Source organism: Artemia sp. Qi Xiang Cuo, chromosome 12 (assembly GCF_049724085.1).
Source record: "Artemia sp. Qi Xiang Cuo chromosome 12, ASM4972408v1, whole genome shotgun sequence".
NCBI classification, from domain to species: Eukaryota; Metazoa; Arthropoda; class Branchiopoda; order Anostraca; family Artemiidae; genus Artemia; species Artemia sp. Qi Xiang Cuo.
In genome coordinates, this window is record NC_142805.1 from 60,791,227 (window position 1) to 60,818,837 (window position 27,611).

General features: G+C 35.2%; 1 protein-coding gene across 1 annotated transcript in view; it reads right to left on the reverse strand.

Annotated features, from left to right (window-relative positions):
* Positions 1–27,611, reverse strand: part of LOC148946364 (tRNA wybutosine-synthesizing protein 4-like) — a 107,658-nt gene that overhangs the window by 19,685 nt on the left and 60,362 nt on the right. Inside the window, exons 9-10 of the mRNA XM_089097677.1 lie at positions 23,460–23,564; positions 1,619–1,803 (exon numbers count right to left, since the gene is read on the reverse strand). Coding sequence (XP_088953803.1) covers positions 1,619–1,803; positions 23,460–23,564 — 290 coding nt within the window. The remainder of the gene's footprint in view (positions 1–1,618; positions 1,804–23,459; positions 23,565–27,611) is intronic.

A 27,611-nucleotide genomic window follows, 5' to 3' on the forward strand; every position in this document is an offset into this window, starting at 1 on the left:
CAGTGAAATATTAGAACCATTAGTATATTAAGAGATATCACTAAGATTCAGAAACAGATAAAGAAATAGAAAGTAGATTAAGATAGTCGATACAGATTAAGTAGGTTGAAGTAGGCCAAGTATATTAAGTAGTAAAAGATAAAGTAGATTAAGGTTAAACCGACACAGAAACCTTAGTAGTCGAGAAGTTTCGTTAGATCCATTATGTATATACAAAAAGAAAAAATAGTAGATTAAGAAAGTAGAATAGAGAAATACAGATAAGAAATTATGGTAATTCTTCGTTGTAAAAATAACTTATTGATAAAGATCAAATTTAAAGCTGAATTGATTCAATATTTGCTCGTTTAACAGCATAGGAATATTCCTGTGCACCAAGAATACACCAATGGCCTTGGACAAAGAGCCGAATGAACCAAATCTTGAAGCAGTGTCGCAAAACGGATGTTTTTGCAAAAAAATTCACCATATTTATTATGGTGTTTATTATGGTGTTATTATGGAAATTATGGTAATTCTTCGTTGTAAAAATAACTTATTAATAAAGATCAAATTTAAAGCTGAATTGATTCAATATTTGCTCGTTTAACAGCATAGGAATATTCCTGTGCACCAAGAATACACCAATGGAAGCCATCTGTGCAGTGAAATATTAGCAGCATTAGTATATTAAGAAGTACAACTAAAATTAAAAAATATATAAAGTAGATCAATGACCTTGAAAGATGTGTAAAATGACTTATAAATTTTGCAACACGTTACAAAAACTTGATTTTTCAAGAAACATTGTAAATCCCAATGGAAGCCGAATGAACCAAATCTTGAAGCAGTGTCGCAAAACGGATGTTTTTGCAAAAAAATTCACCATATTTATTATGGTGTTTATTATGGTGTTATTATGGAAATTATGGTAATTCTTCGTTGTAAAAATAACTTATTGATAAAGATCAAATTTAAAGCTGAATTGATTCAATATTTGCTCGTTTAACAGCATAGGAATATTCCTGTGCACCAAGAATACACCAATGGCCTTGGACAAAGAGCCGAATGAACCAAATCTCGAAGCAGTGTCGCAAAACGGATGTTTTTGCAAAAAAATTCACCATAGCCAGAATGGCAATATTACATTAAGCAATGAAGTAGTTAAAAAACCAAACAGAGGGGTATACTTGATTAAAAAATCAATTAATAAGATATCTTGAAGTAAGATTTGATTTTACTTGCTAAGCCTAGTCTCTCATCCCAATTGGAGAAAAAAAAACGGAAGAAATAGAAAATAATAAGAAAGTAAGAAGAAATAAAAATAGCTGAGAAGGAATAAAAATAAAACAGTGAAATATTTATATAATAAAACAAAAAGGTATGCTCGATGAATCAATCGAATAATAACACTTCTCCAAGACCCTCTCCAGACGGAAAAAGTCTAGTTTTCCCTCCCAATATTACAAAGGAGACAATGTTATAATAGTACTTATCATACATTAGAATAGATAATATTATAATATAATATTAATATTTGTGTTAATGTTAATATATTAATATTTTATATTAAAAATGATATTAATAATAATAATTATAATATAATGGAATACTTTAATAATAAAGCAGAATACTATACTTGGTGAATAAGTCGAGCAATAAAACGTCTCCAAGCAGTTCTCCAGAAGAATTCATTCCACCAGCTATGACTAATTTCCCCTCCCAATATGTCATCGAATGAGAGAATCTTTCAAAAGCTGGAGAACTGTGCACTTTTTGCCATCTGAAATCATCAACACTCAACTGCCAAACATCGTCAAATACCTGCGAAAATCAAAAGAAGATAAAGTCTTTATAGCCGTAAAAAAACGCTCCAACAAAAGAAAGACAACCGAACGTTATCTAAAAGTAATTCAATTATCTTACGTTCATGGACCCAACTATGATTCTACATAGGATTGTTCAAAATAGTCTTCATGCTAAATAACTAGGAGGAGGGTTTGAACCCTCCTCCTCCAACCCCAAATCCCAATCGTCTAGCCCTCAATCCCAACCCTCATGGTCAGGGCTTTAAATTATGCAAGTTACCCACCGTTAAAATATAAAGTTTGTATGGAAGGCGTGACGGTATACACTTGGTGGTTGCTCTTACGATTGGAAATCGAAATTTCTTTTCTCTTTTATAAATTCAAAAGAGATCAGAGGGCACCCTGTCCCCCCCCCCTGTGCACTTTTCTCCTCAGATGCATCTGATTTAAATTATGAAATAGTCATTTTGTTGAAAAATATTCAAAATTCAAGTTATTATGGCTTAGTAGTTGAAAACTCGCCATAGCTCACAGGGTATGGGATGTAACATTAAATAAAAAAAAACTTTTTCACAAAATAAGTTTTTCAAAGAAAAGTAAAGAATTCCATTAAACCAAAAATGAGCAAAAATAAAATCAAATAATCTACCAAGCGTGAAACTACCACAAACCAGCATCGATAAATAAATGAAACCCAAAATGAATAGAAATTAAAATAAATAACCGAGTCAAACTCAAAACGAGAAGAAATTAACATGAGTTGGCCTCAAAAACCCTATGTCTTCCCAAGGCCAGAACATAATTTGCACTTTACTGAAAAAATATAAATGTTTTTACTTTTATAACTTTAATAAATCCAATAATATTAACATTTTGATTACTAAATATCACGTATATTAAACTGACAATGGACATTCATTTGTATTTTTTTTTCAGTAAAGTGCAAATTCTGTTCTGGCCTTGGGAAGGCATAAGGGCTTTTAACACCGAAAAAAGAAAATATCTTGAGGCTTTTGTGCGAAAAATGTCAAAATGGTATTATCTGGCAGTAATGGGTGCACCGTCCGTGCGTAAGATGCGCTGACCTTACATAAAGTGTTTGCCGTCATTAAGTTAATGAAAAAACACTTTGGGGTTTCGGGCGAAAAAAAAGTATGAGAATACTTGGCAACTGTGTTCCCTTTAATAGAATCGGTAACCGCATTGCGTAGGTATGACGGCATGAGGGATTGGTAGCTCCATTTATGTGACCCTTTAAAGGCGAGGGTGTGTCGCATGAAATAACATGCGCTTCAAACGGGGGTGTGTCACATGACGTCAGAGGGTTCGTCACAAAAAAAACGAGTAAATGGAGTGTATCACAGAAAAACAAAGGGGGTGGGTATCGCTAGAAATCCAATGCTATGGCTGTCGTAATGTCACAGAAAAACAAAGGGGCTTGTCATAGAAAAAACAAAGGGGTGTGTCATGACGTCAGAGGGCTTGTCAAAAAAAAGCAAAGGGAGTGTATCACAGAAAAAAGAGGGTGTGTCACATCAGCTCAGAGGGCTGTCCTGGGAACTTGATAGGGATGTTGTGACGTTAGAGGGCTTGTCATATAAAAACATAGGGCGTGTGTCATAGGGTACCGTTAGAGGACTTGTCATAGAAAAACAAAGGGGTGTGTCATAGAAATTAACCTGACCTAACCTAACCATAAAATTCTTGCCAAGGACATTGAACTCTTGCCTGGGCGGGAATTTTGAAAGCTAGAAACACATGCAAGGGGCTCCCCATACTATCCCGTATCATACCGACCACATTCCAAGTAATTATCTCTGAGAAACTTGCCAGGGTTGGGAATTTCGCCTAAAATTGCGGCATCTGGTCGCCAAATGAGGAAATCGCCGTTAAACATTCTTCATGAGTTGTTGAACAAGTGGAAGAATACAGTAGTCCCTAGGGATGTCATAGAATGTATTATGGCCCCACTACTGTTCCCCATGGACCCCCCTGCAAAAAATTCCCCGGAAAAGATTCCGTATATTTTCCAACAACAAATACTATATGTGAACAAAGGGCAAATTGCATGACTTACTGCCCTTTGCTCAGGGACCATGAGAACTCATGTCACCCCCAGACGCATAGAATGAAAAAATGGCCTCCTCAAAACTTCTATCGGATGCCTTCGGGCGTGGCAGAGGCTAGTTGCTCTCTAATCTTTTTGGCAGTTAAAAAAGGAACTAGAACGTTTATTTTGCGTTTGAAACAGCCGTCTCCCAAACTTCTAGGACCATTGGTTCAATTCAATTACCCCTAAAAAAAAAAAAAAATGAATATACACACATCCTTTACTTTTTTTTCTGGCCCAAAATACAAAATTTTACGTTGTTTTAGATAGGAGCTTGAAACCTCTACAGAGCTGAATGCTTATATTTGATATGTTGAATCGGAAGGTGTAATTTTCATTGAGATCACTTGACATTTTAGGAGTGTTTTCCGTTTTTTTAGAAATCAGGCAAATTTTCTCAGGCTCGTAGCTTTTGATGTATGCCATTAAGCTTAATGAATTTCATATATTTGGAATCAGACAGTTTGTGTTAACAAACTGTTAGTAAGTAACGACTCAGCTCAATAGTAACCGAAATTCTAAAAAACAAAGGTCCCCGTTTTTCAAAACATCGCTTTTTAGGCTGAAGTCTGACTTTTTCGTCGTAATGAGTTGTAAGTGAAGAGCAAGTCGGGTCAATAGTAGCCAAAACTCTATAAATTGGAATTTTAATATCAATAGACGTATCAAAAGAATCGGTTTATTATGTTGATTCCAAAATATATAAGATTCATTAAATTTAGTGTTACTCATCAAAAGCTATGAGTCTTAGAAAATTTCCCTGATTTTCGAAAAAGGGGGAAACACCCCTTAAAAATCAAAAAATCGTAATAGCAAATCACACCACCTGATTCAGCGCATCAGAGAACCCTAATGTAGAGGTTTCGAGCTCCTATATACAAAAATATGTGATTTTGCTTTTTTATTTTTGCCAGAAGAATGATTATTTGTTTTTTGTTTTTACAAGGGGTGATGGTGCCGAACTAATGGTCCAAGAAGATCGAGAAAGGGTGCATCCGAACGGAACTTAAAAGTTCTGGTGCCCTTTTTAACTGAACAAAAAGATTGAAGGGCAACTAACACTCCTCCCACGCCCCTTTTCCCCAAAATTGTCCGATCTAAATTTTGAGATAGCCATTTTGTTCAGCTCAGTTGAAAGATCCAATAACTATGCCTTTAGGAATAACATGACCCCCAGTAGCCCATGGGGAAAGAGCTGTAAGTTATGGAATTTACCCATTGTCTGCGTATGGTATTTGTTCTTGGGAAACATACAAACATAATAATGGTTGATAGTAATAAGCTTACCTAAGCTATGGATGTCAGGTGATTGATTTTCTTCAAACGATAATTTCAACAGGACTTGTGCCTGTCATAATCAGGCACAGGTCCTGAATTTGAACTTGAACCTGATGATGATAGGCACAGGTTCTGTCGAATTTATCGTTTGAAGAAAATCTATCACCTGACATCCATAGCTTAGGTAAGCTTATTACCATCAACCATTATCAAACAGTTCGTGGTAACTAACAGTGAGTAAGGAGCGACCCGGCGCAATAGTAACCGAAACTCTAAAACAGAATTTTTATGCCAACAGATACATAAAAAAAGTCATATTTTTATGCTGATTTCAAATATATAAGTTCCGTCAAGTTTAGATTTACCCATCAAAAACTACGCACCTGAGAAAATTTGCCTTGTTTTCGAAAAAACGGGGAAACTACCCCTAAGTCACAGAGCTTTAATGAAAATCACACCATCAGATTCAGCGTATCAGAGAACCCTACAATAGAAGTTTCAAGTTCTTATATGCAAAAATATAGATTTTTTTTTTGCCAGAGCAAAGATCACGGATGCGTGTTTATTTGTTATTTTTTTTTCCATGGGTGATCGTATCAACACAGTGGTCCTAAAATATCGCAGGAGGGCTCATTCGAGAGGAAATTAAAAGTTCTAGCGTCCTTTCTAAGTGACCAAAAATGGAGGGCAACTAGGCCCCTCCTATGCTCATTTTTTCCCCAAAGTCACCCGATCAAAGTTTTGAGATAGCCATTTTGTTCAGCATGGTAAAAAAATACAATAAGTATGTCTTTGAGGATGACTTAATCCCCCACAATCCCCGGGGGACGGTCTGCAAGTTATAAACTTTGCCCAATGTTTACATATAGTATTGGTTATTGGAAAGTATACAAAAGTTTTCAGGGGGGATTTTTTTCTGGTAGTTGGGGGGGGGGTCGGGGGTTACGTGGGAGAATCTTTCTCTGGAGAAAGTTTCCATGGGAAAAGGGACATTGCTATGAAGCGGGCACCGGGTTTCCCAGCATTATTTAAAAATAGGATCAGAAATTAAATAAAAAAAAAACTATTTTTTCAACTGAAAGTAAGGATCAACATCTAAACTTCAAACGAACAGGAGTTATTATGTATAAGACTGGATTAGCCCCCTAGTCATTACCTCGCTCTTTACGCTAATTTTTTTTTACTTTCATCAGAACTATTTATTCTAATTAGCGGCCCTTGTGATTAAGGGGTGATTCTAAAAGAATTGGAACAAAATTTGAAGTTTAGCGTAAAGAGCGAAGTATTGACTAGGGGGCGAACCCCCTATCACACGTAATAAAAAAATACGAATATACAAGTTCGTTACACGTCAGATCAAAATTTCGAAAAAGCAATTTAGCAAAAAAAAAGTAAAATTAATATGCAAATTTCATTTTAATTATTCATGTACGGCGAGCCAAAATCAAAGCTGCATTAATTCAAGAACATTCAGAAATTAAATAAGAAAACAAGTTTTTTTAACTGAAAGTAAGGAGCGACATTAAAACTTAAAACGGACAGAAACTATCCCGTATATGAAAGGGACTGTCCCCTCCTCAACGCCTCGCTCTTTACGCTAAAGTTTTAATCTGTCTCACAAATTTATTTTTTAAAACAATAAAAAAAACTAGCGTAAAGAGCGAGGCGTTGAGGAGTGGATAGACCCTTTCATATACAAAATAATTTCTGTTCCTTTTAATTTTTAATGTAGCTCCTTACTTTCAGTTAAAAAAAACTTTATTCGTTTTTTTATTTAATTATGTATAAAAGTCAGGTTGGCCTCAAAGAATATATTAAAAAATATAAAAAAAATTTTCGGAGGGAGGGAAACTTTTGTATTTGGGGCAAGTTTCCATGGGGAGGGAAATTTCCGGGGGAGGCGGGAAATTTCCAGGGGAAATTTTACAGTGGGGGAACTTGACAGATTTCCGATGCGAAATTCCTTTTATTTGTCTTACTTTCTCTTCGCCAACCCAATTTTGCATGTGGAGATGTTCAGGGGGAATTTTCCGAAGGAAAACTTTCAGCGGGTTTGGATTTCTGGGAATAATTTTCACGGAAGGGATGATTCAGAGTGATTGGAAAATGATAAGAACTTAGTCTTTTCAAATGAAAGATTACTAAGAAGACTTTTTCAGGCTGAATCATCCGCAAGAAATTTCGCTGAGGAGGAGGGAATTTTCAGTCAAGATGGAATTTTCTGGAGGGAATTTTAAGGAGAAGGGGGAGTATTCTACATGAGAGGAACTTTCCATGGAGAATTTTCCCGTGAGTGGAGATAATTTTTCACGGAGGGCGAGCCAGATTTACCGTTATTATTTGAACAACGATCGAAAATTAAATTAAAAAAAAAAGTTTTTTTCAACTGAGAGCAGGGAACAATATTGAAAATCACAACTAACAGAAATTATTCCGTATTTGAAGGGACCACCCCTCCTCAATACCTTGTTCTTTATGCTAAAATTTGACTGTTTGTCCCAGTTTTTTTAAGAACAACTCCTGAAACACAAGGGCGGTTCAATTAGAATAGGAAGCTTTTTTCGAAATGCTGAAAACTTTTGCGTAAAGAGAGAGGTATTCAGGAGGCAACCCCTTCATATACGGTATAATTTCTGTTGGTTTTAAGTTTTAATGTTGCTCCTTACTTTCAGTTGAAAAAACTTGTTTTTATTTAATCAGCATACAAAAACCGATTCTTTTTCGGTAATAACTGTTATCAGAATTCCATTTTAGGATTTTGGTTACTATTGGGTCGACTTGCTCCTTACTTACAATCTGGGAGAAGGCCGTAAATTTTGTTAAGGGAAAATGACCAAGCAACAATAATTCTGATTGATATATCAAATTGAAAGTGAAACTTTATATAGTCTTCCTAGACTGATTTATCAGTACCAAGGAAAGTGAAAATGAAATCTGGTTGTTTGAATTACTTAAGTTGAAACTTACACCACCATATCTTAAAAAATGAGGAAATCAGGAATACCTTAGTTTCTTTGGTAGTAGAGGGTGCCAAAAGTAAAAAATAAACGTGGGTGAGAAACATACTAAAAATAAGAGCTAAAATAAAGCTAAAAATAAGAGCCAAAATAAAGCCAAAAATAGAGCTAAAATAAAGCTAAAAATAAGCTCTAAACAACTTAAGAAAGGCTAACTTTTCTTAGAAGGTGTAGTTGCCTTTGGGAATTAATAAATAGTCAGTGTTTGAACATTCATGGACGATATCATTGTCAAATTTATCTAGTTGTTTTGCTTACATTAGTCCAGCACCAAAAAAAAACATTACCATGTGACATATTATTTTTATTCGATTAGAGTCAGGGTCATTGGCTCGATCCTGTAAACTCAACCAGAGGTGACCCAGCTCTAAATGGGTATCAGGAGGCTTCTGAGGAAGGTGAACAAGAAGGGTTTGTGAAATCGCAAGAAGGAAGTCCCCCTCCCATTGCACTTCCTGACTGACGGGCCATGAAACATTGATCAACACCAAAAGTAGGGCCTGTAAAATCCAAAGCGGTGTTTTTTTTTTTTTATCTCCTTTACCTTTAAAAAGGATGAAAAATCAAGTTTTAAATCAATTAGACATTTTACTAATCTTCAAAATTCTTCATAAAATCAAAATCTATAATTCAGATAAGAATTCTTAAAATTTCGAAATGAGTTTAAAGTGGATTTTTGGTTCATTCAAAGTAAGGAAATCGGGCACTAACACTACTAGCTACACCGCTTATGATAGTCATAGGATGAGGCCAAATTTATTTTAGCCAGTGTGTCACCGAAAATTGTTTGTGATGATGTCATTCGACTCTATAAATAGATTATTTAGTACAGTTGAGTCATCCTAGAAAATGTATTGTATTAGCAACATCAAAATAATCTTCGAAAATTGGTTTCACCGCTTCCAGCAAAAATTAAGAAGCACATCAGACTTTAATAGTGATTAATTAAAAAAACTTTTTCCACAAAATCAGTTTTTCAAAGAAAAGTAAAGAATTCCATTAAACCAAAAATGAGTAAAAATTAAATCAAATAATCTACCAAACGTGAAACTACCTCAAATCAGCATCGATAAATAAATGAAACTCAAAACGAACAGCAATTACAATACATAACCGAGTAAGACTTAAAACGGGAAGAAATCAACATGAGTAGGGCTTAAACCCCATATGTCTTCCCAAGGCCAGAGCATAATTTGCACTTTACTGAAAAAACATATGTTATTACTTTTACAACTTTAATAAATCAAATAATATTAACATATTGATTACTAAATATTAGTATTTGTATATTAAACTGACAATACACATTCAGTTGTATTTTTTTATCAGTGAAGGGCAAATTATGTTCTGGCCTTGTGGAAACTTATTTTGTAGAAAAAGTTTTTTTTTTAATTAATTTCTGTTCGCTTTATATTGACATAGTCTTTTAAAAGAGAAAATATTACTTCAAATCTTTTCGTTTTTTTAAGACTTTTTAGCTTGGCCTGCTATTTGTATGCTGGAGAAAAATTTTCAGCAATTTTTAACAACGTACTTACTTACTTACTTACTTAAAGCTCTTGCTCGGCAGCGTCGCCAGCGTAGAGGGAACCAGTCGTCAGCGCCGTCAGTCTTCTCCAGAGTGGTCGGTACAGGGCGAGGGTTGTCACTTCAGCCGGGTTGATGTTTCTGGAGGCGAGCCGATCACGGATGACGTCCGCCCATCTGGTGCTCGGTCTTCCCCTAGGACGCCTCCAGCCGTTTGCAGCTGGGTCGAAATCGAAGATGAGTCGGGCGGGTGTTTGGGCAGGCAGACGGAGCAGATGACCATACCAACGCAGCGAGCGAGACTCAAGCTGCTCGGACAGGGGTGGGAGTTTGAAGGACCTGAGGATTTCCGAATTTCGTACCCTGTCGGGCCATCGGGAGCGTTCGATTTTTCGGAGGTGTTTTGTCTGGATGGCATCTACCTTCAGCGTCTGTGTCTGAGTCAGCGACCAAGTCTCAGCAGAATAGAGCATAACGCTGGCAACCGAAGCAGAATATATTCGTGCTTTGGTGAGACGGCTGATCTGGGGTTTATGGAAGACCGTTTTTAGAAGGCGACCGAAGACAGAGTTTGCTTTTGCCGCTCTTGCTGATATTTCGGCATCTAGGCTTCCGTTTGAGCAGACAATTGAACCAAGGTAGGTAAACTGCTTGACTACCTCTACAGTCTGGCCACAAATTTCCACAGATGACAGAGGGTTGGACGGCGTTTTCTCAACGGGCATTATCTTGGTCTTCGACCAATTTATTTTCAGACCGAATTTCTCCGCGGCAGAGGCCTGTTTTTCCAGTGTAGTTTTGAGTTCACTAATTTTTTCGAATATTAGCGCCACGTCGTCGGAAAAGTCGACGTCTTAAAGAACTCTTCCAGAAAACTCTATGCAAAACGACTGCACCTGCTGTGTTTTATTCAGGATGTGGTCTATTACACAGTTAAAGAGCTCAGGTGCAGCGGCACATCCTTGCCGGACACCATTTTTAATTTTGAAATATCTAGAAGGCCGTCCATTTACGATCACCGCACTTTCAGTGTTATTATACAGCTCTTTGAGGAGACGGACTATTTTCGTGGGTACGCCAGCAGACTGGAGGATTAGCCATAGTGACTGCCTATCGACAGTGTCGAAGGCAGATCGAAAATCTACAAAGGCAATGTACGCCTTCCTCTTATATTCAAGAGTTTTCTCTACTAGCTGTCTAATCGTATGGATTTGCTCGGTGGTGGACCTGCCTGGCATGAAGCCAGCTTGCTGGGGGCGACGCAGGGCATGGAGGTATCTTGTTGCCCGTTTGAGAAGCAGCATAGCGAAGAGCTTTCCAGTAACTGAGAGTAAAGTTATGCCACGATAATTGATACATTCTGCTTTGCTCCCCTTCCTCTTGTAGATTGGTACAAGTAGGCCCTTCTTCCAGTCTGAGGGGATTTTTCCAGAGTGCCACACAAGGTTAAACAGCATTTGTAGCCAGAGGATCATGGCTGGACCCCCATTTTTAAGGAATTCCAATGTTAGGCCACATTTTTCTGGCACTTTGTTATTCTTTAGCTTGCGGGTGGCAGCTTTTATCTCCTCCGCTGTAAATTCAGAACCATCAGGAGCAGGTAGGGTAGTAGCCGCAGCAGCTGCGAGCTCATGGTCCGTCTGGTCTGGTGGATCTGAGTTGAGCAGTTTCTCAAAGTGGTCCTCCCACTAGCGGAGGCATTGTGATTGGTCGTAGATATTCTCACCGCTAGCGCTTCGAAGGTATGGCGTAGTTTGAGTGTGCTGACCTGACAGCTCACGAAGAATCTTGTAGGTGGCTCCACTGTCCTTTTTCTTGGCGGCCTCTTGCAGTTCGGATGCCTTGCTGTCAATAAAAGCCTTGCGGTCTTTATGCAACATGGAATTACGCTCTTTGTTTAGCAGTCTGTATGTAGCCATGTCCCCATCAAGACGTGCTTCTCGCCTGAGCTCTATGATGGCAAGGGAGTGATTACTGATCCAGTCCTTTTTCTTCCGTTGCCTCATTCCAACAACGTCAGTTGCTGCCGCAAGAGTGTTCTCTTTGAAGGACTTCCATGCAACTTCACTATCATCGCATTGGCCAAGGACCTCAAATCTGTTGGATATCACCACATGGTACCGCTCAGCCAGAGCGGGGTCCGGTTGGATGCGACCGGCATCAATTTTCCGAGAAGACTGGCTGTTCTTCATAGCTTTGAGGCAGAGCTTAATTTTGGCTGCTACCAGCCGGTGGTCGGTGTTCCCGAGCTCGGCACCACGGTAGGTGCGGCACTTCTGGACAGACGACAGCCCTCGTCGACGTAAGATGATGTAGTCGAGCATCTTCTTTGTTGATCCATCATTGCTATACCAGGTGTACTTGGCTATATTTGGTCTCTGGAACCATGTGTTTGCAATCGTTAGATTGTGGGCCAGACAACAATTCAGCAGCCTCTCTCCATTATCGTTTAGGTTATCCACTGTAACAGGTCCAACAGCGAGATCCCACAGGCCTGATTCGTTTGAAACACTTGCATTCATGTCTCCTAGGAGGAGGAGGTAGTCATGGGGAGGTACAGAAGATAGTTCAGAACTAAGCAGGTTATTGAAATCGTCTTTGTCTTTCTTCATCAGTGTCGTTTGTGGGGGCATATCCCGTAATGACAGTTATTTTGCCGTGCTTCCCATCCAGTCTTGCGGTCAGGAGTCTAGGCGATACTGGTTTGAATGACAGGAGGGCCCTACGTGCAGTATTGTTCAGTACTAGGCCAACGCCTCCTCTTTTTTGGCTACCGCCAGACCACATCAATGTGCGTCCTTCACCTATGTCCTCTTCACCATGTCCTGGGAGGTGCGTTTCGGTGACTCCAGCTATTGTGACTTTATATTTTTTTTAGTTCTTTTGCTAAAAGAAGCTTCGAACCGGGTTGGTTCAGCGTCAGCACGTTCCAGGTGGCCACATTGGTGCCACCTTGGTCAACGATGTTCAGACGGGATTTTCCTTGGGCGGTCCGAGGTCGAGACGGGGATTGAGATGATATATCCGAGGCTGAATTTCTGGTTCCATTCGTAGCAATAGAAGTTTCAGGAGGAGGGCTGCCAACCAAACCGTCCCTAGATGCATTTGGTTCACTGGGGGCTATCCAGAGGCACGCGGAGGTCGTTCTTCATGCGCCAATTTGCATGGGAACTAACTCCGGACGAGCATCATTACCTCCAATTTAAAAATCTGGACACAAATAGTAATGTTTAATTTAGTTTTATACCTCCTCTAGCTGATCTAAAATAAAAACTTGATACCATTCGCAAAAAAACCTATTTACTTTCTTTGATAGCTTGGATACACTTACACTATTTTGATTTGGTTAAATTTTAAGGGCAGAAATAGCCCCGAAAGTTTGAACATAAACCCTCAGTCGTTCTTGGGATACTACTGAGATGCCTTATTGGGAATTAGCATTAACACAGTGCATTTTGATTTAATCTTAGGCAACATTTAGTTTTTAAACATAATGGGCAAATGGGAGGGTGAGTGTGGGAGAGGGACTAGTTGCCCTCCAATCCTTTTCGATAGTTAAAAAGACTATTAGCACTTTCAATTCCTGATCAAATAAGCCCTCTTTCAGTTTCTACGTCAGAGCATCCTATAAACACCTAATATTCCGCTCAAGCATAACTTATAACCATTGCCTCGAGGGCAGTGAGGGGGTTGTCATCCTCAAAGACCTAATTCCAGAACTTTCAACTAGGTTAAACAAAACGCCTATCTTAAAATTTTGATTGGATGTATTTGGGCAAATGGTGGGCGTGAGAGGGGTGTTAGTTGCTCTCAAAACACTTTCAACTATTAAAAAAGGCACTAGTTTTTTCAATTTCCAATCGAATGAGCCCTTTTGAAGCTTCTACGAAAAAGCTCTAAATTAAAAGTTTATGGGCCCCAAGGAAATAACTTACACCCCGGGCCCGGTGGGCTGGGGGGGAGGGGGTTGTCATCCTCAAAGACCTAATTTCCAGAATTTTCAGCTACGTTGAAGAAAATTGCTATCTCAAAATTTTGATTGGATGTGTTTAAGGAAATGGTGGGCGTGAGTTGCCCTCCAATCACTCCCGACTTTAAGAAGGGCACTAAACCTTTCAATTTCTAATAGAATGAGCCCTTTTTGTAGTTTCTATGACAACGCTTTCTATAAAAACCTTATATGCCCCAGGGCATAACTTACAAACCTTGCCCTGAGGGCTGTGAGGGGGTTGTCATCCTCAAAGTAATAATTTTCGGACCTTTCAACTACGTTGAACAAAATGGTTACCTCAAAATTTTGATTGCATGTGTTTAGGGTAAAGGTGGGCGTGAGAGAGGGGTTACTTACCCTCCAATCACTTTCGACTATTAAAAAAGGCACTAGCCGTTTCAATTTCCAATCGAATGATTCCTTTTTGAATTTTCTACGAACACTCTATATAAAAAAAAACTTTATATACCCCCAGGGCATAACTTAAAACCCTTGCCCTGAGGGTTGTGGGGGAAGTGTCATACTCAAAAACGTAGTTTCCAGACTTTTTAACTACGTCGAACAAAATGGCTATCTCAAAATTTTGATTGGATGTGTTTCGGGAAATGGTGGATGTGAGAGGAGTGTTACTTATCCTCCAATCACTTTTGACTATTAAAAAGGACACAAGCCCTTCTAATTTCCAATAGAATGAACCCTTTTTGAAGTTTCTACAACAGCACTATCTATAAAAATCTTATATGCCCCCAGGACATAACTTACTACCCTTGCCCCGAGGGCTCTGAGGGGGTTATAATCCTCAAAGACCTAATTTCTAAAAAATTTAACTATGTTGAACAAAATGGCTATCTAAAAATTTTGATTGGATAGGTTTGGAGAAAAGGTGGACGTGAGAGGGGGGTTAGTTGCCCTCAAATCACTTTCGACTATTCAAAAGGGCACTAGCCCTATGAATTTCCAATCGAATGAACCCTTTTTCAAGTTTCTAAGACAAAGCTTTTAATAAAAACCTTATATACCCCCAGGGCATAAATTACAGCCCTTACCCTGAGGGCTGTGGGGGGAGTGTCATCCTCAAAGATATAATTTTCGGACCTTTCATCTACTTTGAACAAAATGGCTATCTCAAAATTTTGATTGGATGTGTTTGGATAAATGGTGGCCGTGGAAGGGGTGTTAGTTTCCAATCAGTTTCGACTATTAAAAAGGGCACTAGCCCTTTCAATTTCCAGTCAAATGAGACTTTTTTGAAGTTTTTACGACAACACTTTCCATAAAAAACCCTACATGCCCCCAGGTCATAACTTACAACCCTTGCGCTGAGGGCTGTGGGTGGATTGTCATCATCAAAAACCTTATTTCCAGAACTTTCAACTACGTTGAAAAAAAATGGCTATCACAAAATTTTGATTGAATGTGTTTGGGGAAAAGGTGGTCGTGAAAGTGGGGTTAGTTGCCCTTCAATCACTTTAGACTATTGAAAAGGGCACTAGACCTTTGAATATCATTGTTCCATCGTTCTTTACTTAGGCAGCGCGATTGCGCTGCCTATGATTTACCATATTTTTTAAAAGCATATGAAAAATCCACAGAGCCTACAGATGCTGTACAGATGCTGAAGATCCTTACAGATATGGAAACAGATAAGCTTATCTATGACAAACTGAAAAGTCCCGTTTATATAAAAAGGACACTCAGTAAAATGCACTACAAGAAGACTGCAAACATTACACCGATAATAAAAGAGGTGGTGATTGGACTTAATGATATGGTTTACGGTGTTTCAGCTGTGATACGTTGCTACAAAAATAAGGTAAACAGAATTCTTTACCTTACACTTCCTCTGAATTACAATATTCAGAAAAAGGCAGCAGTTGGAATGAAAAATATTATTGACCGTGTTAGAGCAATGATTTCTCGAGCTAAATGTGATTATGTCCGTCTATCCAATATTAACCATGCTTCCAGGAGCAGCTGGAAACTAGTAAAGAACTTAAAGACAAGTATGGAGATGTTTAATGATGATTACTGCTTGAGCGAGACAATTCTAGGAAAGGGACGAAATAGAGAAGTCCTCCTTGCAAGCGAAAGACATTACAACGGAAAAAAGTTGCTGTAAAAATTGTGAAACGAGAAGACAATATCACGTTTCGAGATGAAATATCCGAAGTTGTTGTCCAATCGGAAATTTATTGGTTGGAAAAAGTCGAAAATATAAAAGGCTGCCAAAAATGTAATGCCTTTTATGTTGACAAAAAAAACTGTTATTGTTACTGAATACCAAGAAAACACGATTGATTTATACCGTTTAATTTAAGATATCCTTACCCCCCCTTAAAGAAAAGATAAAGCGAGATGAAATAAGTGAACTGTGGTTGAGTGAATTTGAAGTACTTGAAATATTCCAACAGAAAGCATTAAGTGAATGTGAAATACTTAAAATATTCCAACAAATAGTATCCATAGTTGAAAGAGTAGAAGAGTGTGGAATTGCTCATTGCTCATAGGAATTGCTTATGGAGATCTAAAACCAGATAATATACTTATAAATTGTAATCTGAAAGTAACAATAATTGATTTTGATGCCTCCAGAAACATGGAAGAGGGAATAGAGAAATTTCGAATAACATTTGACGACTTTTATCCTCCTTTCGAATTGAACAGCCATCACCAAAGAATGAAAGAAAAATACAATACTTGTATGTATATTTCATTTCAGAAAGTGACAAAAAAATCGCGAGAGAAATGACTAGACTCTATGGAATAGGTCCAGTAACAACTTGGAGTTTGGGAATAATATTGACAGAACTTTCATTTATTGAACCAGAAACATTTTGGGAGAGCACACACTTGAAAGCCTTGGAAAGCAAAATATCTGCATCCTCCATTTCACCACTAGTCAAAAATTTATTGTTTATGTGTCTGAGCCAAGATCCAAACAAAAGGCCGAATACCAAAGAAATTTTGGAATATTTATATTTAAATCTACCGTATATTGAAAATACTACTACTACTACTGCTAGCAACTTACCGCAGCACAAAGCCGCCTGAGGCCAACACTGCTAAGCACGATCCTCCTACATCCTAATCTATTTAAAGCCTCTCTTTTTACACCCGCCCACGAAGTTCTCATTTCCTTTAAATCTTTCTTTATGACGTCCTCCCACCCCAGGCGGGGACGACCTGCTTTTCGTTTAGCGGTATGAACCACATTTTTCGTATAGCCTATTGTTTCGAATACGGTCAGTCAGCCGGGTACCCAGAACAATCCTTAAGCAATTCCTCTGGAAAACATCTAACAAATCTTCATCCGCTTTACGGAGCGTCCAAGCTTCAGATCCATATTTAACCACAGTCATCACTGTAGCTTCTAATATTTTAAACTTGCTTTGCAGACATATCTTCCCATTCTTCCATACTTTTTTAACAGTGAAAAAACACCCTGAGCCTTGGCTATTCTATATTTAATCTATATTTCTATATTATATTGAAAATAATGAAACAGAAATTTCAAAAAATTGAAAAGTAAAAGATTTAATATAAAGAAGACTGAAAATTTTAAATCAACGGTTGAGTTCTTTAAACGTAGATCTTGCCTGTGATGTTTTCATCTAGGTAGGTTCTGATATTTAAAACTAGGTAGGTTGTATATGTTTTAAAATAGATAGGTTGTTGATTTTTTAAACTAGATAGGTTGTTGATGTTTTAAAATAGGTAGGTTGTTGATGTTTTAAAATAGGTAGGTTGTTGAGTTTTAAACTATGCAGGCTGTTGATTTTTTAAACTAGGGATGTTTTATATATTTTAAAATAGGTTGGTTGTTGATTTTTTAAACCAGACAGGTTGTTGATGTTTTAAAAGAGGTAGGTTGTTGATTTTTAAATTACGTAGGATGTTGATGTTTTAAACTAGGTAGGTTGTATGTTTTAAAATAGGTAGTGTGTTGATTTTTTAAAACAGAGAGGTTGTTGTTGTTTTAAAATAGATAGGTTGTTGAGTTTTAAACTATGAAGGCTGTTGATGTTTTAAATTAGGTAGTTTGTATATATTTTAAAATAGTTAGGTTGTTGATTTTTTAAACCAGACAGGTTGTTGATGTTTTAAAAGATGTAGGTTGTTGATTTTTTAATAATGTAGGATGTTGATGTTTTAAACTAGGTAGGTTGTATATGTTTTAAAATAGGTAGGTTGTTGATTTTTTAAAAAATAAAGGTTGTTGATGTTTTAAAATAGGTAGTTTGTTGATTTTTAAATTATGAAGGCTGTTGATGTTTTAAATTAGGTAGGTTGTATATGTTTTAAAATAGGTAGGTTGTTGATTTTTTAAACAAGAAAGGTTGTTGATGTTTTAAAATAGGTAGGTTGTTGATTTTTAAATTACGTAGGATGTTGATGTTTTAAACTAGGTAGGTTGTATGTTTTAAAATAGGTAGGTTGTTGATGTTTTAAACTAGACAGGTTGTTGATGTTTTAAAATAGATAGGTTGTTGATTTTTAAATTATGCAGGCTGTTGATGTTTTAAACTAGGTAGGTTGTATATGTTTTAAAATAGGTAGGTTGTTGATTTTTTAAACCAGACAGGTTGTTGATGTTTTAAAATAGGTAGGTTGTTGATTTTTAAATTATGTAGGCTGGTGAAGTTTTAAACTATGGAGGTTGTATATATTTTAAAATAGGTAGGTTATTGATTTTTTAAAACAGACAGGTGGTTGATGTTTTAAAAGAGGTAGTTTGTTGAGTTTTAAACTATGCAGGCTGTTGATGTTTTAAATTAGGTAGGTTGTATATGTTTTAAAATAGGTAGGTTGTTGATTTTTTAAACAAGACAGGTTGTTGATGTTTTAAAATAGGTAGGTTGTTGATTTTTAAATTACGTAGGATGTTGATGTTTTAAACTAGGTAGGTTTTATGTTTTATAATATGTAGGGTGTTTATTTTTTAAAACAGACAGGTTGTTGTTGTTTTAAAATAGATAGGTTGTTGATTTTTAAATTATGCAGGCTGTTGATGTTTTAAACTAGGTAGGTTGTATATGTTTTAAAATAGGTAGGTTGTTGATTTTTTAAACCAGACAGGTTGTTGATGTTTTAAAATAGGTAGGTTGTTGATTTTTAAATTATGTAGGATGTTGATTTTTTAAACTAGGTAGGTTGTATATATTTTAAAATAGGTAGGTTGTTGATTTTTTAAACCAGACAGGTTGTTTATGTTTTAAAATAGATAGGTTGTTGATTTTTAAACTATGCAGGCTGTTGATGTTTTAAACTAGGTAGGTTGTATATGTTTTAAAATAGGTAGGTTGTTGATTTTTTAAAACAGACAGGTTGTTGATTTTTTAAAATAGGTAGGTTGTTGATTTTTAAATTATGTAGGATGTTGATGTTTTAAACTAGGTAGGTTGTATATGTTTTAAAATAGGTAGGTTGTTGATTTTTTAAACCAGACAGGTTGTTGATGTTTTAAAATAGGTAGGTTGTTGATTTTTAAATTATGAAGGCTGTTGATGTTTTAAACTAGGTAGGTTGTATATGTTTTAAAATAGGTAGGTTGTTGATTTTTTAAACCAGACAGGTTGTTGATGTTTTAAAATAGGTAGGTTGTTGATTTTTAAATTATGTAGGATGTTGATGTTTTAAACTAGTTAGTTTGTATATGTTTTAAAATAGGTAGGTTGTTGATTTTTTAAACCAGTCAGGTTGTTGATGTTTTAAAATAGGTAGGTTGTTGAGTTTTAAACTATGCAGGCTGTTGATGTTTTAAACTATGTAGGTTGTATATGTTTTAAAATAGGTAGGTTGTTGATTTTTTAAACCAGACAGGTTGTTGATGTTTTAAAAGAGGTAGGTTGTTGATTTTTAAATTATGTATGATTTTGATGTTTTAAACTAGGTAGGTTTTATATATTTTAAAATTTGTAGGTTGTTGATTTTTTAAACCAGACAGGTTGTTGATGTTTTAAAATAGGTAGGTTGTTGATTTTTTAAACCAGACAGGTTGTTGATGTTTTAAAATAGGTAGGTTGTTGATTTTTTAAATTATGTAGGATGTTGATGTTTTAAACTAGTTAGGTTGTATATTTTTTAAAATAGGTAGGTTGTTGATTTTTTAAACCAGACAGGTTGTTGATGTTTTAAAATAGGTAGGTTGTTGATTTTTTAAACCAGAAAAGTTGTTGATGTTTTAAAATAGGTAGGTTGTTGATTTTTTAAATTATGTAGGATGTTGATGTTTTAAACTAGGTAGGTTGTATATATTTTAAAATAGGTAGGTTGTTGATTTTTTAAACCAGACAGGTTGTTGATGTTTTAAAATAGGTAGGTTGTTGATTTTTTAAACCAGAAAGGTTGTTGATGTTTTAAAATAGTTAGGTTGTTGATTTTTAAACTATGTAGGATGTTGATGTTTTAAATTAGGTAGGTTGTATATGTTTTAAAATAGGTAGGTTGTTGATTTTTTAAACCAGACAGGTTGTTGATGTTTTAAAATAGGTAGGTTGTTGATTTTTAAATTATGCAGGCTGTTGATGTTTTAAAGTAGGTAGGTTGTATATGTTTTAAAATAGGTAGGTTGTTGATTTTTTAAACCAGACAGGTTGTTGATGTTTTAAAAGAGGTAGGTTGTTGATTTTTAAATTATGTAGGATGTTGATGTTTTAAACTAGGTAGGTTGTATATATTTTAAAATAGGTAGGTTGTTGATTTTTTAAACCAGACAGGTTGTTGATGTTTTAAAATAGGTAGGTTGTTGATTTTTAAATTATGTAGGATGTTGATGTTTTAAATTAGGTAGGTTGTATATGTTTTAAAATAGGTAGGTTGTTGATTTTTTAAACCAGACAGGTTGTTGATGTTTTAAAATAGGTAGGTTGTATATGTTTTAAAATAGGTAGGTTGTTGATTTTTTAAACCAGACAGGTTGTTGATGTTTTAAAATAGGTAGGTTGTTGATTTTTAAACTATGGAGGTTGTTGATGTTTTAAACTAGGTAGGTTGTATATGTTTTAAAATAGGTAGGTTGTTGATGTTTTAAAATAGGTAGGTTGTATATGTTTTAAAATAGGTAGGTTGTTGATGTTTTAAACTAGGTAGGTTGTATATGTTTTAAAATAGGTAGGTTGTTGATTTTTTAAACCAGACAAGTTGTTGATGTTTTAAAAGAGGAAGGTTGTTGATTTTTTAAATTATGTAGGATGGTGATGTTTTAAACTAGGGAGGGTGTATATGTTTTAAAATAGGTAGGTTGTTGATTTTTTAAACCAGACAGGTTGTTGATGTTTTAAAATAGGTAGGTTGTTGATTTTTAAATTATGTAGGATGTTGATGTTTTAAACTAGGTAGGTTGTATATGTTTTAAAATAGGTAGGTTGTTGATTTTTTAAACCAGACAGGTTGTTGATGTTTTAAAATAGGTAGGTTGTTGATTTTTAAATTATGTAGGATGTTGATGTTTTAAACTAGGTAGGTTGTATATGTTTTAAAATAGGTAGGTTGTTGATTTTTTAAACCAGACAGGTTGTTGATGTTTTAAAATAGGTAGGTTGTTGATTTTTAAATTATGCAGGCTGTTGATGTTTTAAATTAGGTAGGTTGTATATGTTTTAAAATAGGTAGGTTGTTGATTTTTTAAACCAGACAGGTTGTTGATGTTTTAAAATAGGTAGGTTGTTGATTTTTAAATTATGCAGGCTGTTGATGTTTTAAACTAGGTAGGTTGTATATGTTTTAAAATAGGTTGGTTGTTGATTTTTTAAACCAGACAGGTTGTTGATGTTTTAAAATAGGTAGGTTGTTGAGTTTTAAACTATGCAGGCTGTTGATGTTTTAAACTAGGTAGGTTGTATATGTTTTAAAATAGGTAGGTTGTTGATTTTTTAAACCAGACAGGTTGTTGATGTTTTAAAATAGGTAGGTTGTTGATTTTTAAATTATGTAGGATGTTGATTTTTTAAACTAGGTAGGGTGTATATTTTTTAAAATAGGTAGGTTGTTGATTTTTTAAAACAGACAGGTTGTTTATGTTTTAAAATAGGTAGGTTGTTGATTTTTAAAATATGTAGGATGTTGATTTTTTAAACTAGGTAGGTTGTATATTTTTTAAAATAGGTAGGTTGTTGATTTTTTAAACCAGACAGGGTGTTGATGTTTTAAAATAGGTAGGTTGTTGATTTTTAAATTATGTAGGATGTTGATGTTTTAAACTAGGTAGGTTGTATATTTTTTAAAATAGGTAGGTTGTTGATTTTTTAAACCAGACAGGTTGTTGATGTTTTAAAATAGGTAGGTTGTTGATTTTTAAATTATGTAGGATGTTGATGTTTTAAACTAGGTAGGTTGTATGTTTTAAAATAGGTAGGTTGTTGATGTATTAAACTACGTAGTTTGTTGATGTTTTAAACTAGGTAGGTTGTGATGTATCCAATAAATTATCAAATTTATCGAAAGTATTATCAGTTATTATTAAGGCTTATTTTTTAAAATATGTAACATCATTTCTCCTATAAACACCAAAGTCTGGCAACAATTATTATATCATTTTTGATAAATAACTTGCGATTCTCCCATGCATTATCAATTACTTCAAAAGCATCTTAGAAGACCTGATTAGTATTAAACATATCGTCATTGACACTTCAGTCTTGTATGCTGGAATATCAATATGGTGGGCTGTTAGAAAAATAGTAGAGCTTCTGTCTTCTAGAGCTGAGGCCACCAGCACTGATGAAAAGGATCATTCATGGTCTAGTAAAGTAGAATTGAATGTTAAAGAATTAAAATTCATATTACAGTCTACAGAGAGCCGCTATTCTTCAAGAGAAGAAGAAACAACTTATACTGCGGTTGCAGACTGCAGAAACAGAAAAATCACAGGCGAAAAAAAAAAAAAAAATAACACAACTTCGAGCTTAATAAGTACAGTAGTGGACATTAGAAAGACAGATATTTACAGAATTGACATAGTTAACAATGAACTGATATAGTGACATTGAACAGAAACACGGAAAAGGCCACAAATTTTCACTAGATCTTTGTTTAATTCTTCTATTCTTCAACAGGATTTCTTAGCAGCAAAACTCTGCTTGTGCATGGCAGAAACTCCTCCAAAAAAGGATCCACCCAGTCTTTCGAAAAATGTCCAAGTTTTTTTGGAGGGGGGGGGGGAGGCAATTACTGTATAAATTTCATTTCCCCACCTAGATTTTCAAAAAAAATCTTTGCTGGGATTCTCATTGAAAAAAAAAATTACCTTCCCCGCTAGATATTGAAAACACTATTTTGAACCTTTATCATCTTTTTTAATCCCTTTAAAACCACTTAGGAAATTGTTCCCTATGAAAAATTCTAAAATTAATTATGCTTACATTTTTAATAGTTATTATAAATTTGAAATCAGCAGAAAAAAAAATTGTTTAATATATATACTATTTTCAAAATTCAATTTTTAAAGTTTCACAACGTATGGGTAAAGGTCGTCCTTTATTCACCATCCTATTCTTTGTCTATATCTTTTTAAGCTAATTTTTATTTACATATTTTTCTATACCTTTGTTTAATACCACAATAATTACTTTTTGTTAGTACTTCGGTGTTTAATTTTTCCGCTTGAAACCTAGCAATTGAATTTTCAACTAATAGTAAAAAGTTGAAGAAACATTGTCGGCCCTAGTCATGTGAAACATGTTTTTCAAAATAAATTATTTTTCAAACCAATAAAATACCTAAAATACCTAATGAAAATATAGTCAAGTTACTTTGTCTTGTATAAGTCCTCCAGAAATGTACAACAACTTCCGGCTCGCATCTGGACACATTCCATGACGCCATCTAGCTTCAGGCTCAATAAGGATAGTTTTTTCCTGAAACATTAGAAAATTCATTATATCCAAAACGCAAGGATAATTAAGTGTTCAGCAAAACCAAATCATCAATAGGCCTGGAAAAAACAGCAGTGTGCTGTTCAAAATAGACATTTTTCACGTTAGGTGTCAGATTTCGTCCATTTTCCCTACAATACTATGCGTGTTCACAAGCAGCATTACGATATTTTAGTCGTCGGAATTACAATCCCGGTGTGCATATAATTGAATCACGAAAATTCCTCCACTCTTAGCACGCAAAGAGCCACCCTCTTTGTACTGCTTGGTGGAAAAATTCATTCTCACTACTTTTTGAAAATAACCTTATATAACACTAAACTGAAGATTCGCCAAAATAAAATAATCAGTACCCCTGGGATAAATAGACGCATTTTTGCAAAAAAAAAAAAAAACAAAAAAAAACACAAGTCTTAGCGCTATATGTCCAATTTCGCTTCTTTTATATATATATATATATATATATATATATATATATATATATATATATATATATATATATATATATATATATATATATATATATATATATATATATATATATATATATATATATATATATATATATATATATATATATATATATATATATATATATATATCAGTCCTGTGCAAAACATTTTTAAAAGTCAAAATTCCTATCAATTTCAAAAAGCTTAACTTTAGTTTTGAGAGACTTATCTGTTCCCTAGCACAAACGATGCATACCAATTTGCACAGGGGGTTTCAAACCTCTACCCCCAACCTCCTGAATAAGCCCATTCTATTCAGTGATACATCATTTTTTGCAGTTTGCACACATCAGATGCAAAATGCACATCTTTTTCTGTGTAAGTCCGTGTTTGTGCTATATTCATTATGTTTGAGCCACTTTTCGTTGGAAGAAAGAGGTACTACTAACCAGATCAGTATAAACCGAATGTAAGCTTGCTTGATACTTAGCTTGATTTTCAACCGATACTTGATACTTCCTTGATACTTGCTTCCCATAAAAATTATTATCATGTTCTGCCACCCATTCCCATCCTTCAGTTGTGACGAAATCAAAAATGAATTGACAAAATTATATATAGTCAAGAAAAATTTTGCTTCTAGCTCGAAGCAACAAAAAGCAAAACAAGAAGGAATTATTTTTGAGTGAATTTTCTTTCTAAATGAATATTTCGACTTTATCTCAAAGCCGTCATCAGTAAAGCACAAAAAAAAGATTTATAATAAAATACGAGAGCATTAAAACTAAAACAAAAAGTTCAAAACAACTAAAAAAAACAAAAATTAAAACTGTGCTTTCGAAATGAGCCTTCGAGCATTCGATTTCAATTACAGTTCCAAGGAAGGAGAAGGAGGCGTCTGTTTGTCTTATGAGAACCCAGCTACTAAATTACTCCCATGCAATTTAGGAAAATTAAATTCTGTAGCCTAAAATATTGAAGGGGTTTTTCTATTCTATCCCCGTCAGATATTCTAAAGGCCAAATTAGTTACTTATACTTGCTCCAAGAACGAGGCATCACCATATCATCACGCATCAAGGGACTTTAACTTTTTAAAACCAAATTTGGCGGTCTGCTGCTCGCAACTCTGCAAAGCCAGTATGATCGTCTTTGACCCAATTTTACTCACCCATAGATTGAGGCCTGTTTTGACCAGGTTTCGTTAATTCTTCTTGTAGCCTCATTTGAATCTGTTCCACGAGGTAAATCCCTCGACTTGAAGAATTGACGAGAAAAAGATAGTTTAATGGTTTCAATAGTAAGTGGTCCAACTTTATCATCTGGCACTCCTTAACAGTGGTTGCAACATCTCTCTTGGTATTACAAATATGGCACACCTAAGCGTTGGGTATACGGTTTTTAAGAGGTATTATTTTGGTTGCAACCTCTCTCTTGGTATTTCAAGTACGGCATGCCTCAGCGCTGGGTATACGACTATTAAGAGATATTCTTAGCATTCAGAACAAACATTCATGCTCAAAGAGATTCATTGCACTTCCGCAAGTTTTTTTTCACAGACTTGGTATCAACTTTATAAAGTCGGATGGTCCAGTCTATAACCATGTAGATTAGAAATGGCCAGACTATGGCCATATAGATTAAAACACGGCCAGATTATGGCCATGTAGATTAAAACACGGCCAGACTATGGCCATGTAGATTAAAATTTTGAATACTAATTTTTCGATTTTCGATTCAAGTTGCAGAAAGAGAATCGTCTCGATATACATTAATATCGATTTTCATCGACCATTAATGTACCTGAATTATCATAAAAATACAAGCTATATGGAAAGACTAGAGAGCATTATAGTTAAACAACACCTTGCCAAAGACACAGCTGACACTTTTTTTTAATTGGCAGCTAATTACAATTAAGCGAAAAAAATTGTAGCTACAAGTGAAAGAAATAAATACACAAAGTTATAAATAGGAAGCTCATGGAGATATATGGAGAAAATCTGTACTAAATATAGGCAAAATTAATTTTGACCATCAACGACTTTGAAATATAAAAGTTGTCAAAAGGAAGGAGAGCAGGATGAAAAAAATGACAGGACAAAATGGACACATGATAAAAAGTAAACAGAAAAGAACAAGAACAAAAACAATGCAAAAAGAATAAGTAAGTAGAAGGAACAGCAGAACCCATAAATCTATTTCTAGTCAATTTTTATTTAATATTCCTTTTGGTGTATGATATTAATTTAATTCCCAAAACCTATATTTATTAGATTAAGGGAAATAAGGGACATATGGAACACTTTGATTGTTTTCTCACAAATAATAAAAGGGAGTTGAGACCACACTTTTTAGGGGTCAACATTAATCCGGTGGGCCTTATGGGACATCACTGCCTTAAAGGCGTCAGATTCAGCCCAAAGAGAGTCGCTATCAAAAACTTCTGCGGCATTATAGATTCCCCGACATGACTATGCATATAATTGTTGCGTTATACAAGGAACAGTTATGTGTCGGACACACTGACGATGAGGACCTCACTAATTTTTTCAGTGTAAAGTCTGGCGTCATCAAAGGATGTCTTCTATCCCCATTACTGTTTTAAGTACTCATGAACTGTATCCTTCGAATTTTCAATTTCAAAGGCGGAACCCAACTGAGACAGAGCTTTATCCTGTGTGACGGTGATTTTTCCGACGACATAGCCTTTTTGTCTCATTTAAGACAGGAATTACAGCAGAGGTTTACAAATAAAGCGGAGCCAGCAAGTCTGTCAATTGTTGCATCAATTGACAGACAATTTATAAATACAATATAAATAAATTACCTACCCGCCCCCCCACCCACTCCAAATCGGAGCTAATATGCTTTAGGAGATTAGAGAGTTTAAGCACCCAAGGACCCTCATCAAGTCTAATGAGAGGCTCGAACCCGAGATTTCCGCACATATTACATATATAGGAAGCGCTTTTAATATACTTTGAAGCGCTTTTAATTTTACTAAGAGCAGTAGTCTTTTATGCATGTCTTATGAAGTTTTTAGAAGTTTAAAAACAACGAAAAAATTACTCAGGACAGTTTTACCTATTCAAATTTTTTATTACTCTCTTTACACAAACTTCGTTCTGAACGGGAAGGTCAGATGTCGCATGTAATGTAGGTTCTAGAGAGTGTTAAACCGAGAACACCGCCGACTTCGAACAAAAGAACCAACTATCGATTTTGTCTACCACTGATGAATCTATGGCTACCATTTTTAAAACTGTTTACATTACATATTGCAACCAGACCAAGAATTTGGAGGAGTTACAAAGTGGATTTTATAAATGAAGTTCATCATAAAAGAAGACAAAAAATAAAACACAAAAAGAACCCAAAAAATCGCAAACAAATCTTAAGAGTATTTCTAAAGTCAGACTCAGATTTTACACCAACAACGATTAAACATAAACCGCAAAACGGTGAAATGACTTCAAATAGACATAAAAAAATTCTATATTTATTCGATCAGATAATCTGTTTACCACTTTACGACATTCGATAAAAAATAGCCTCGGACCTTTTTTTTAATACAT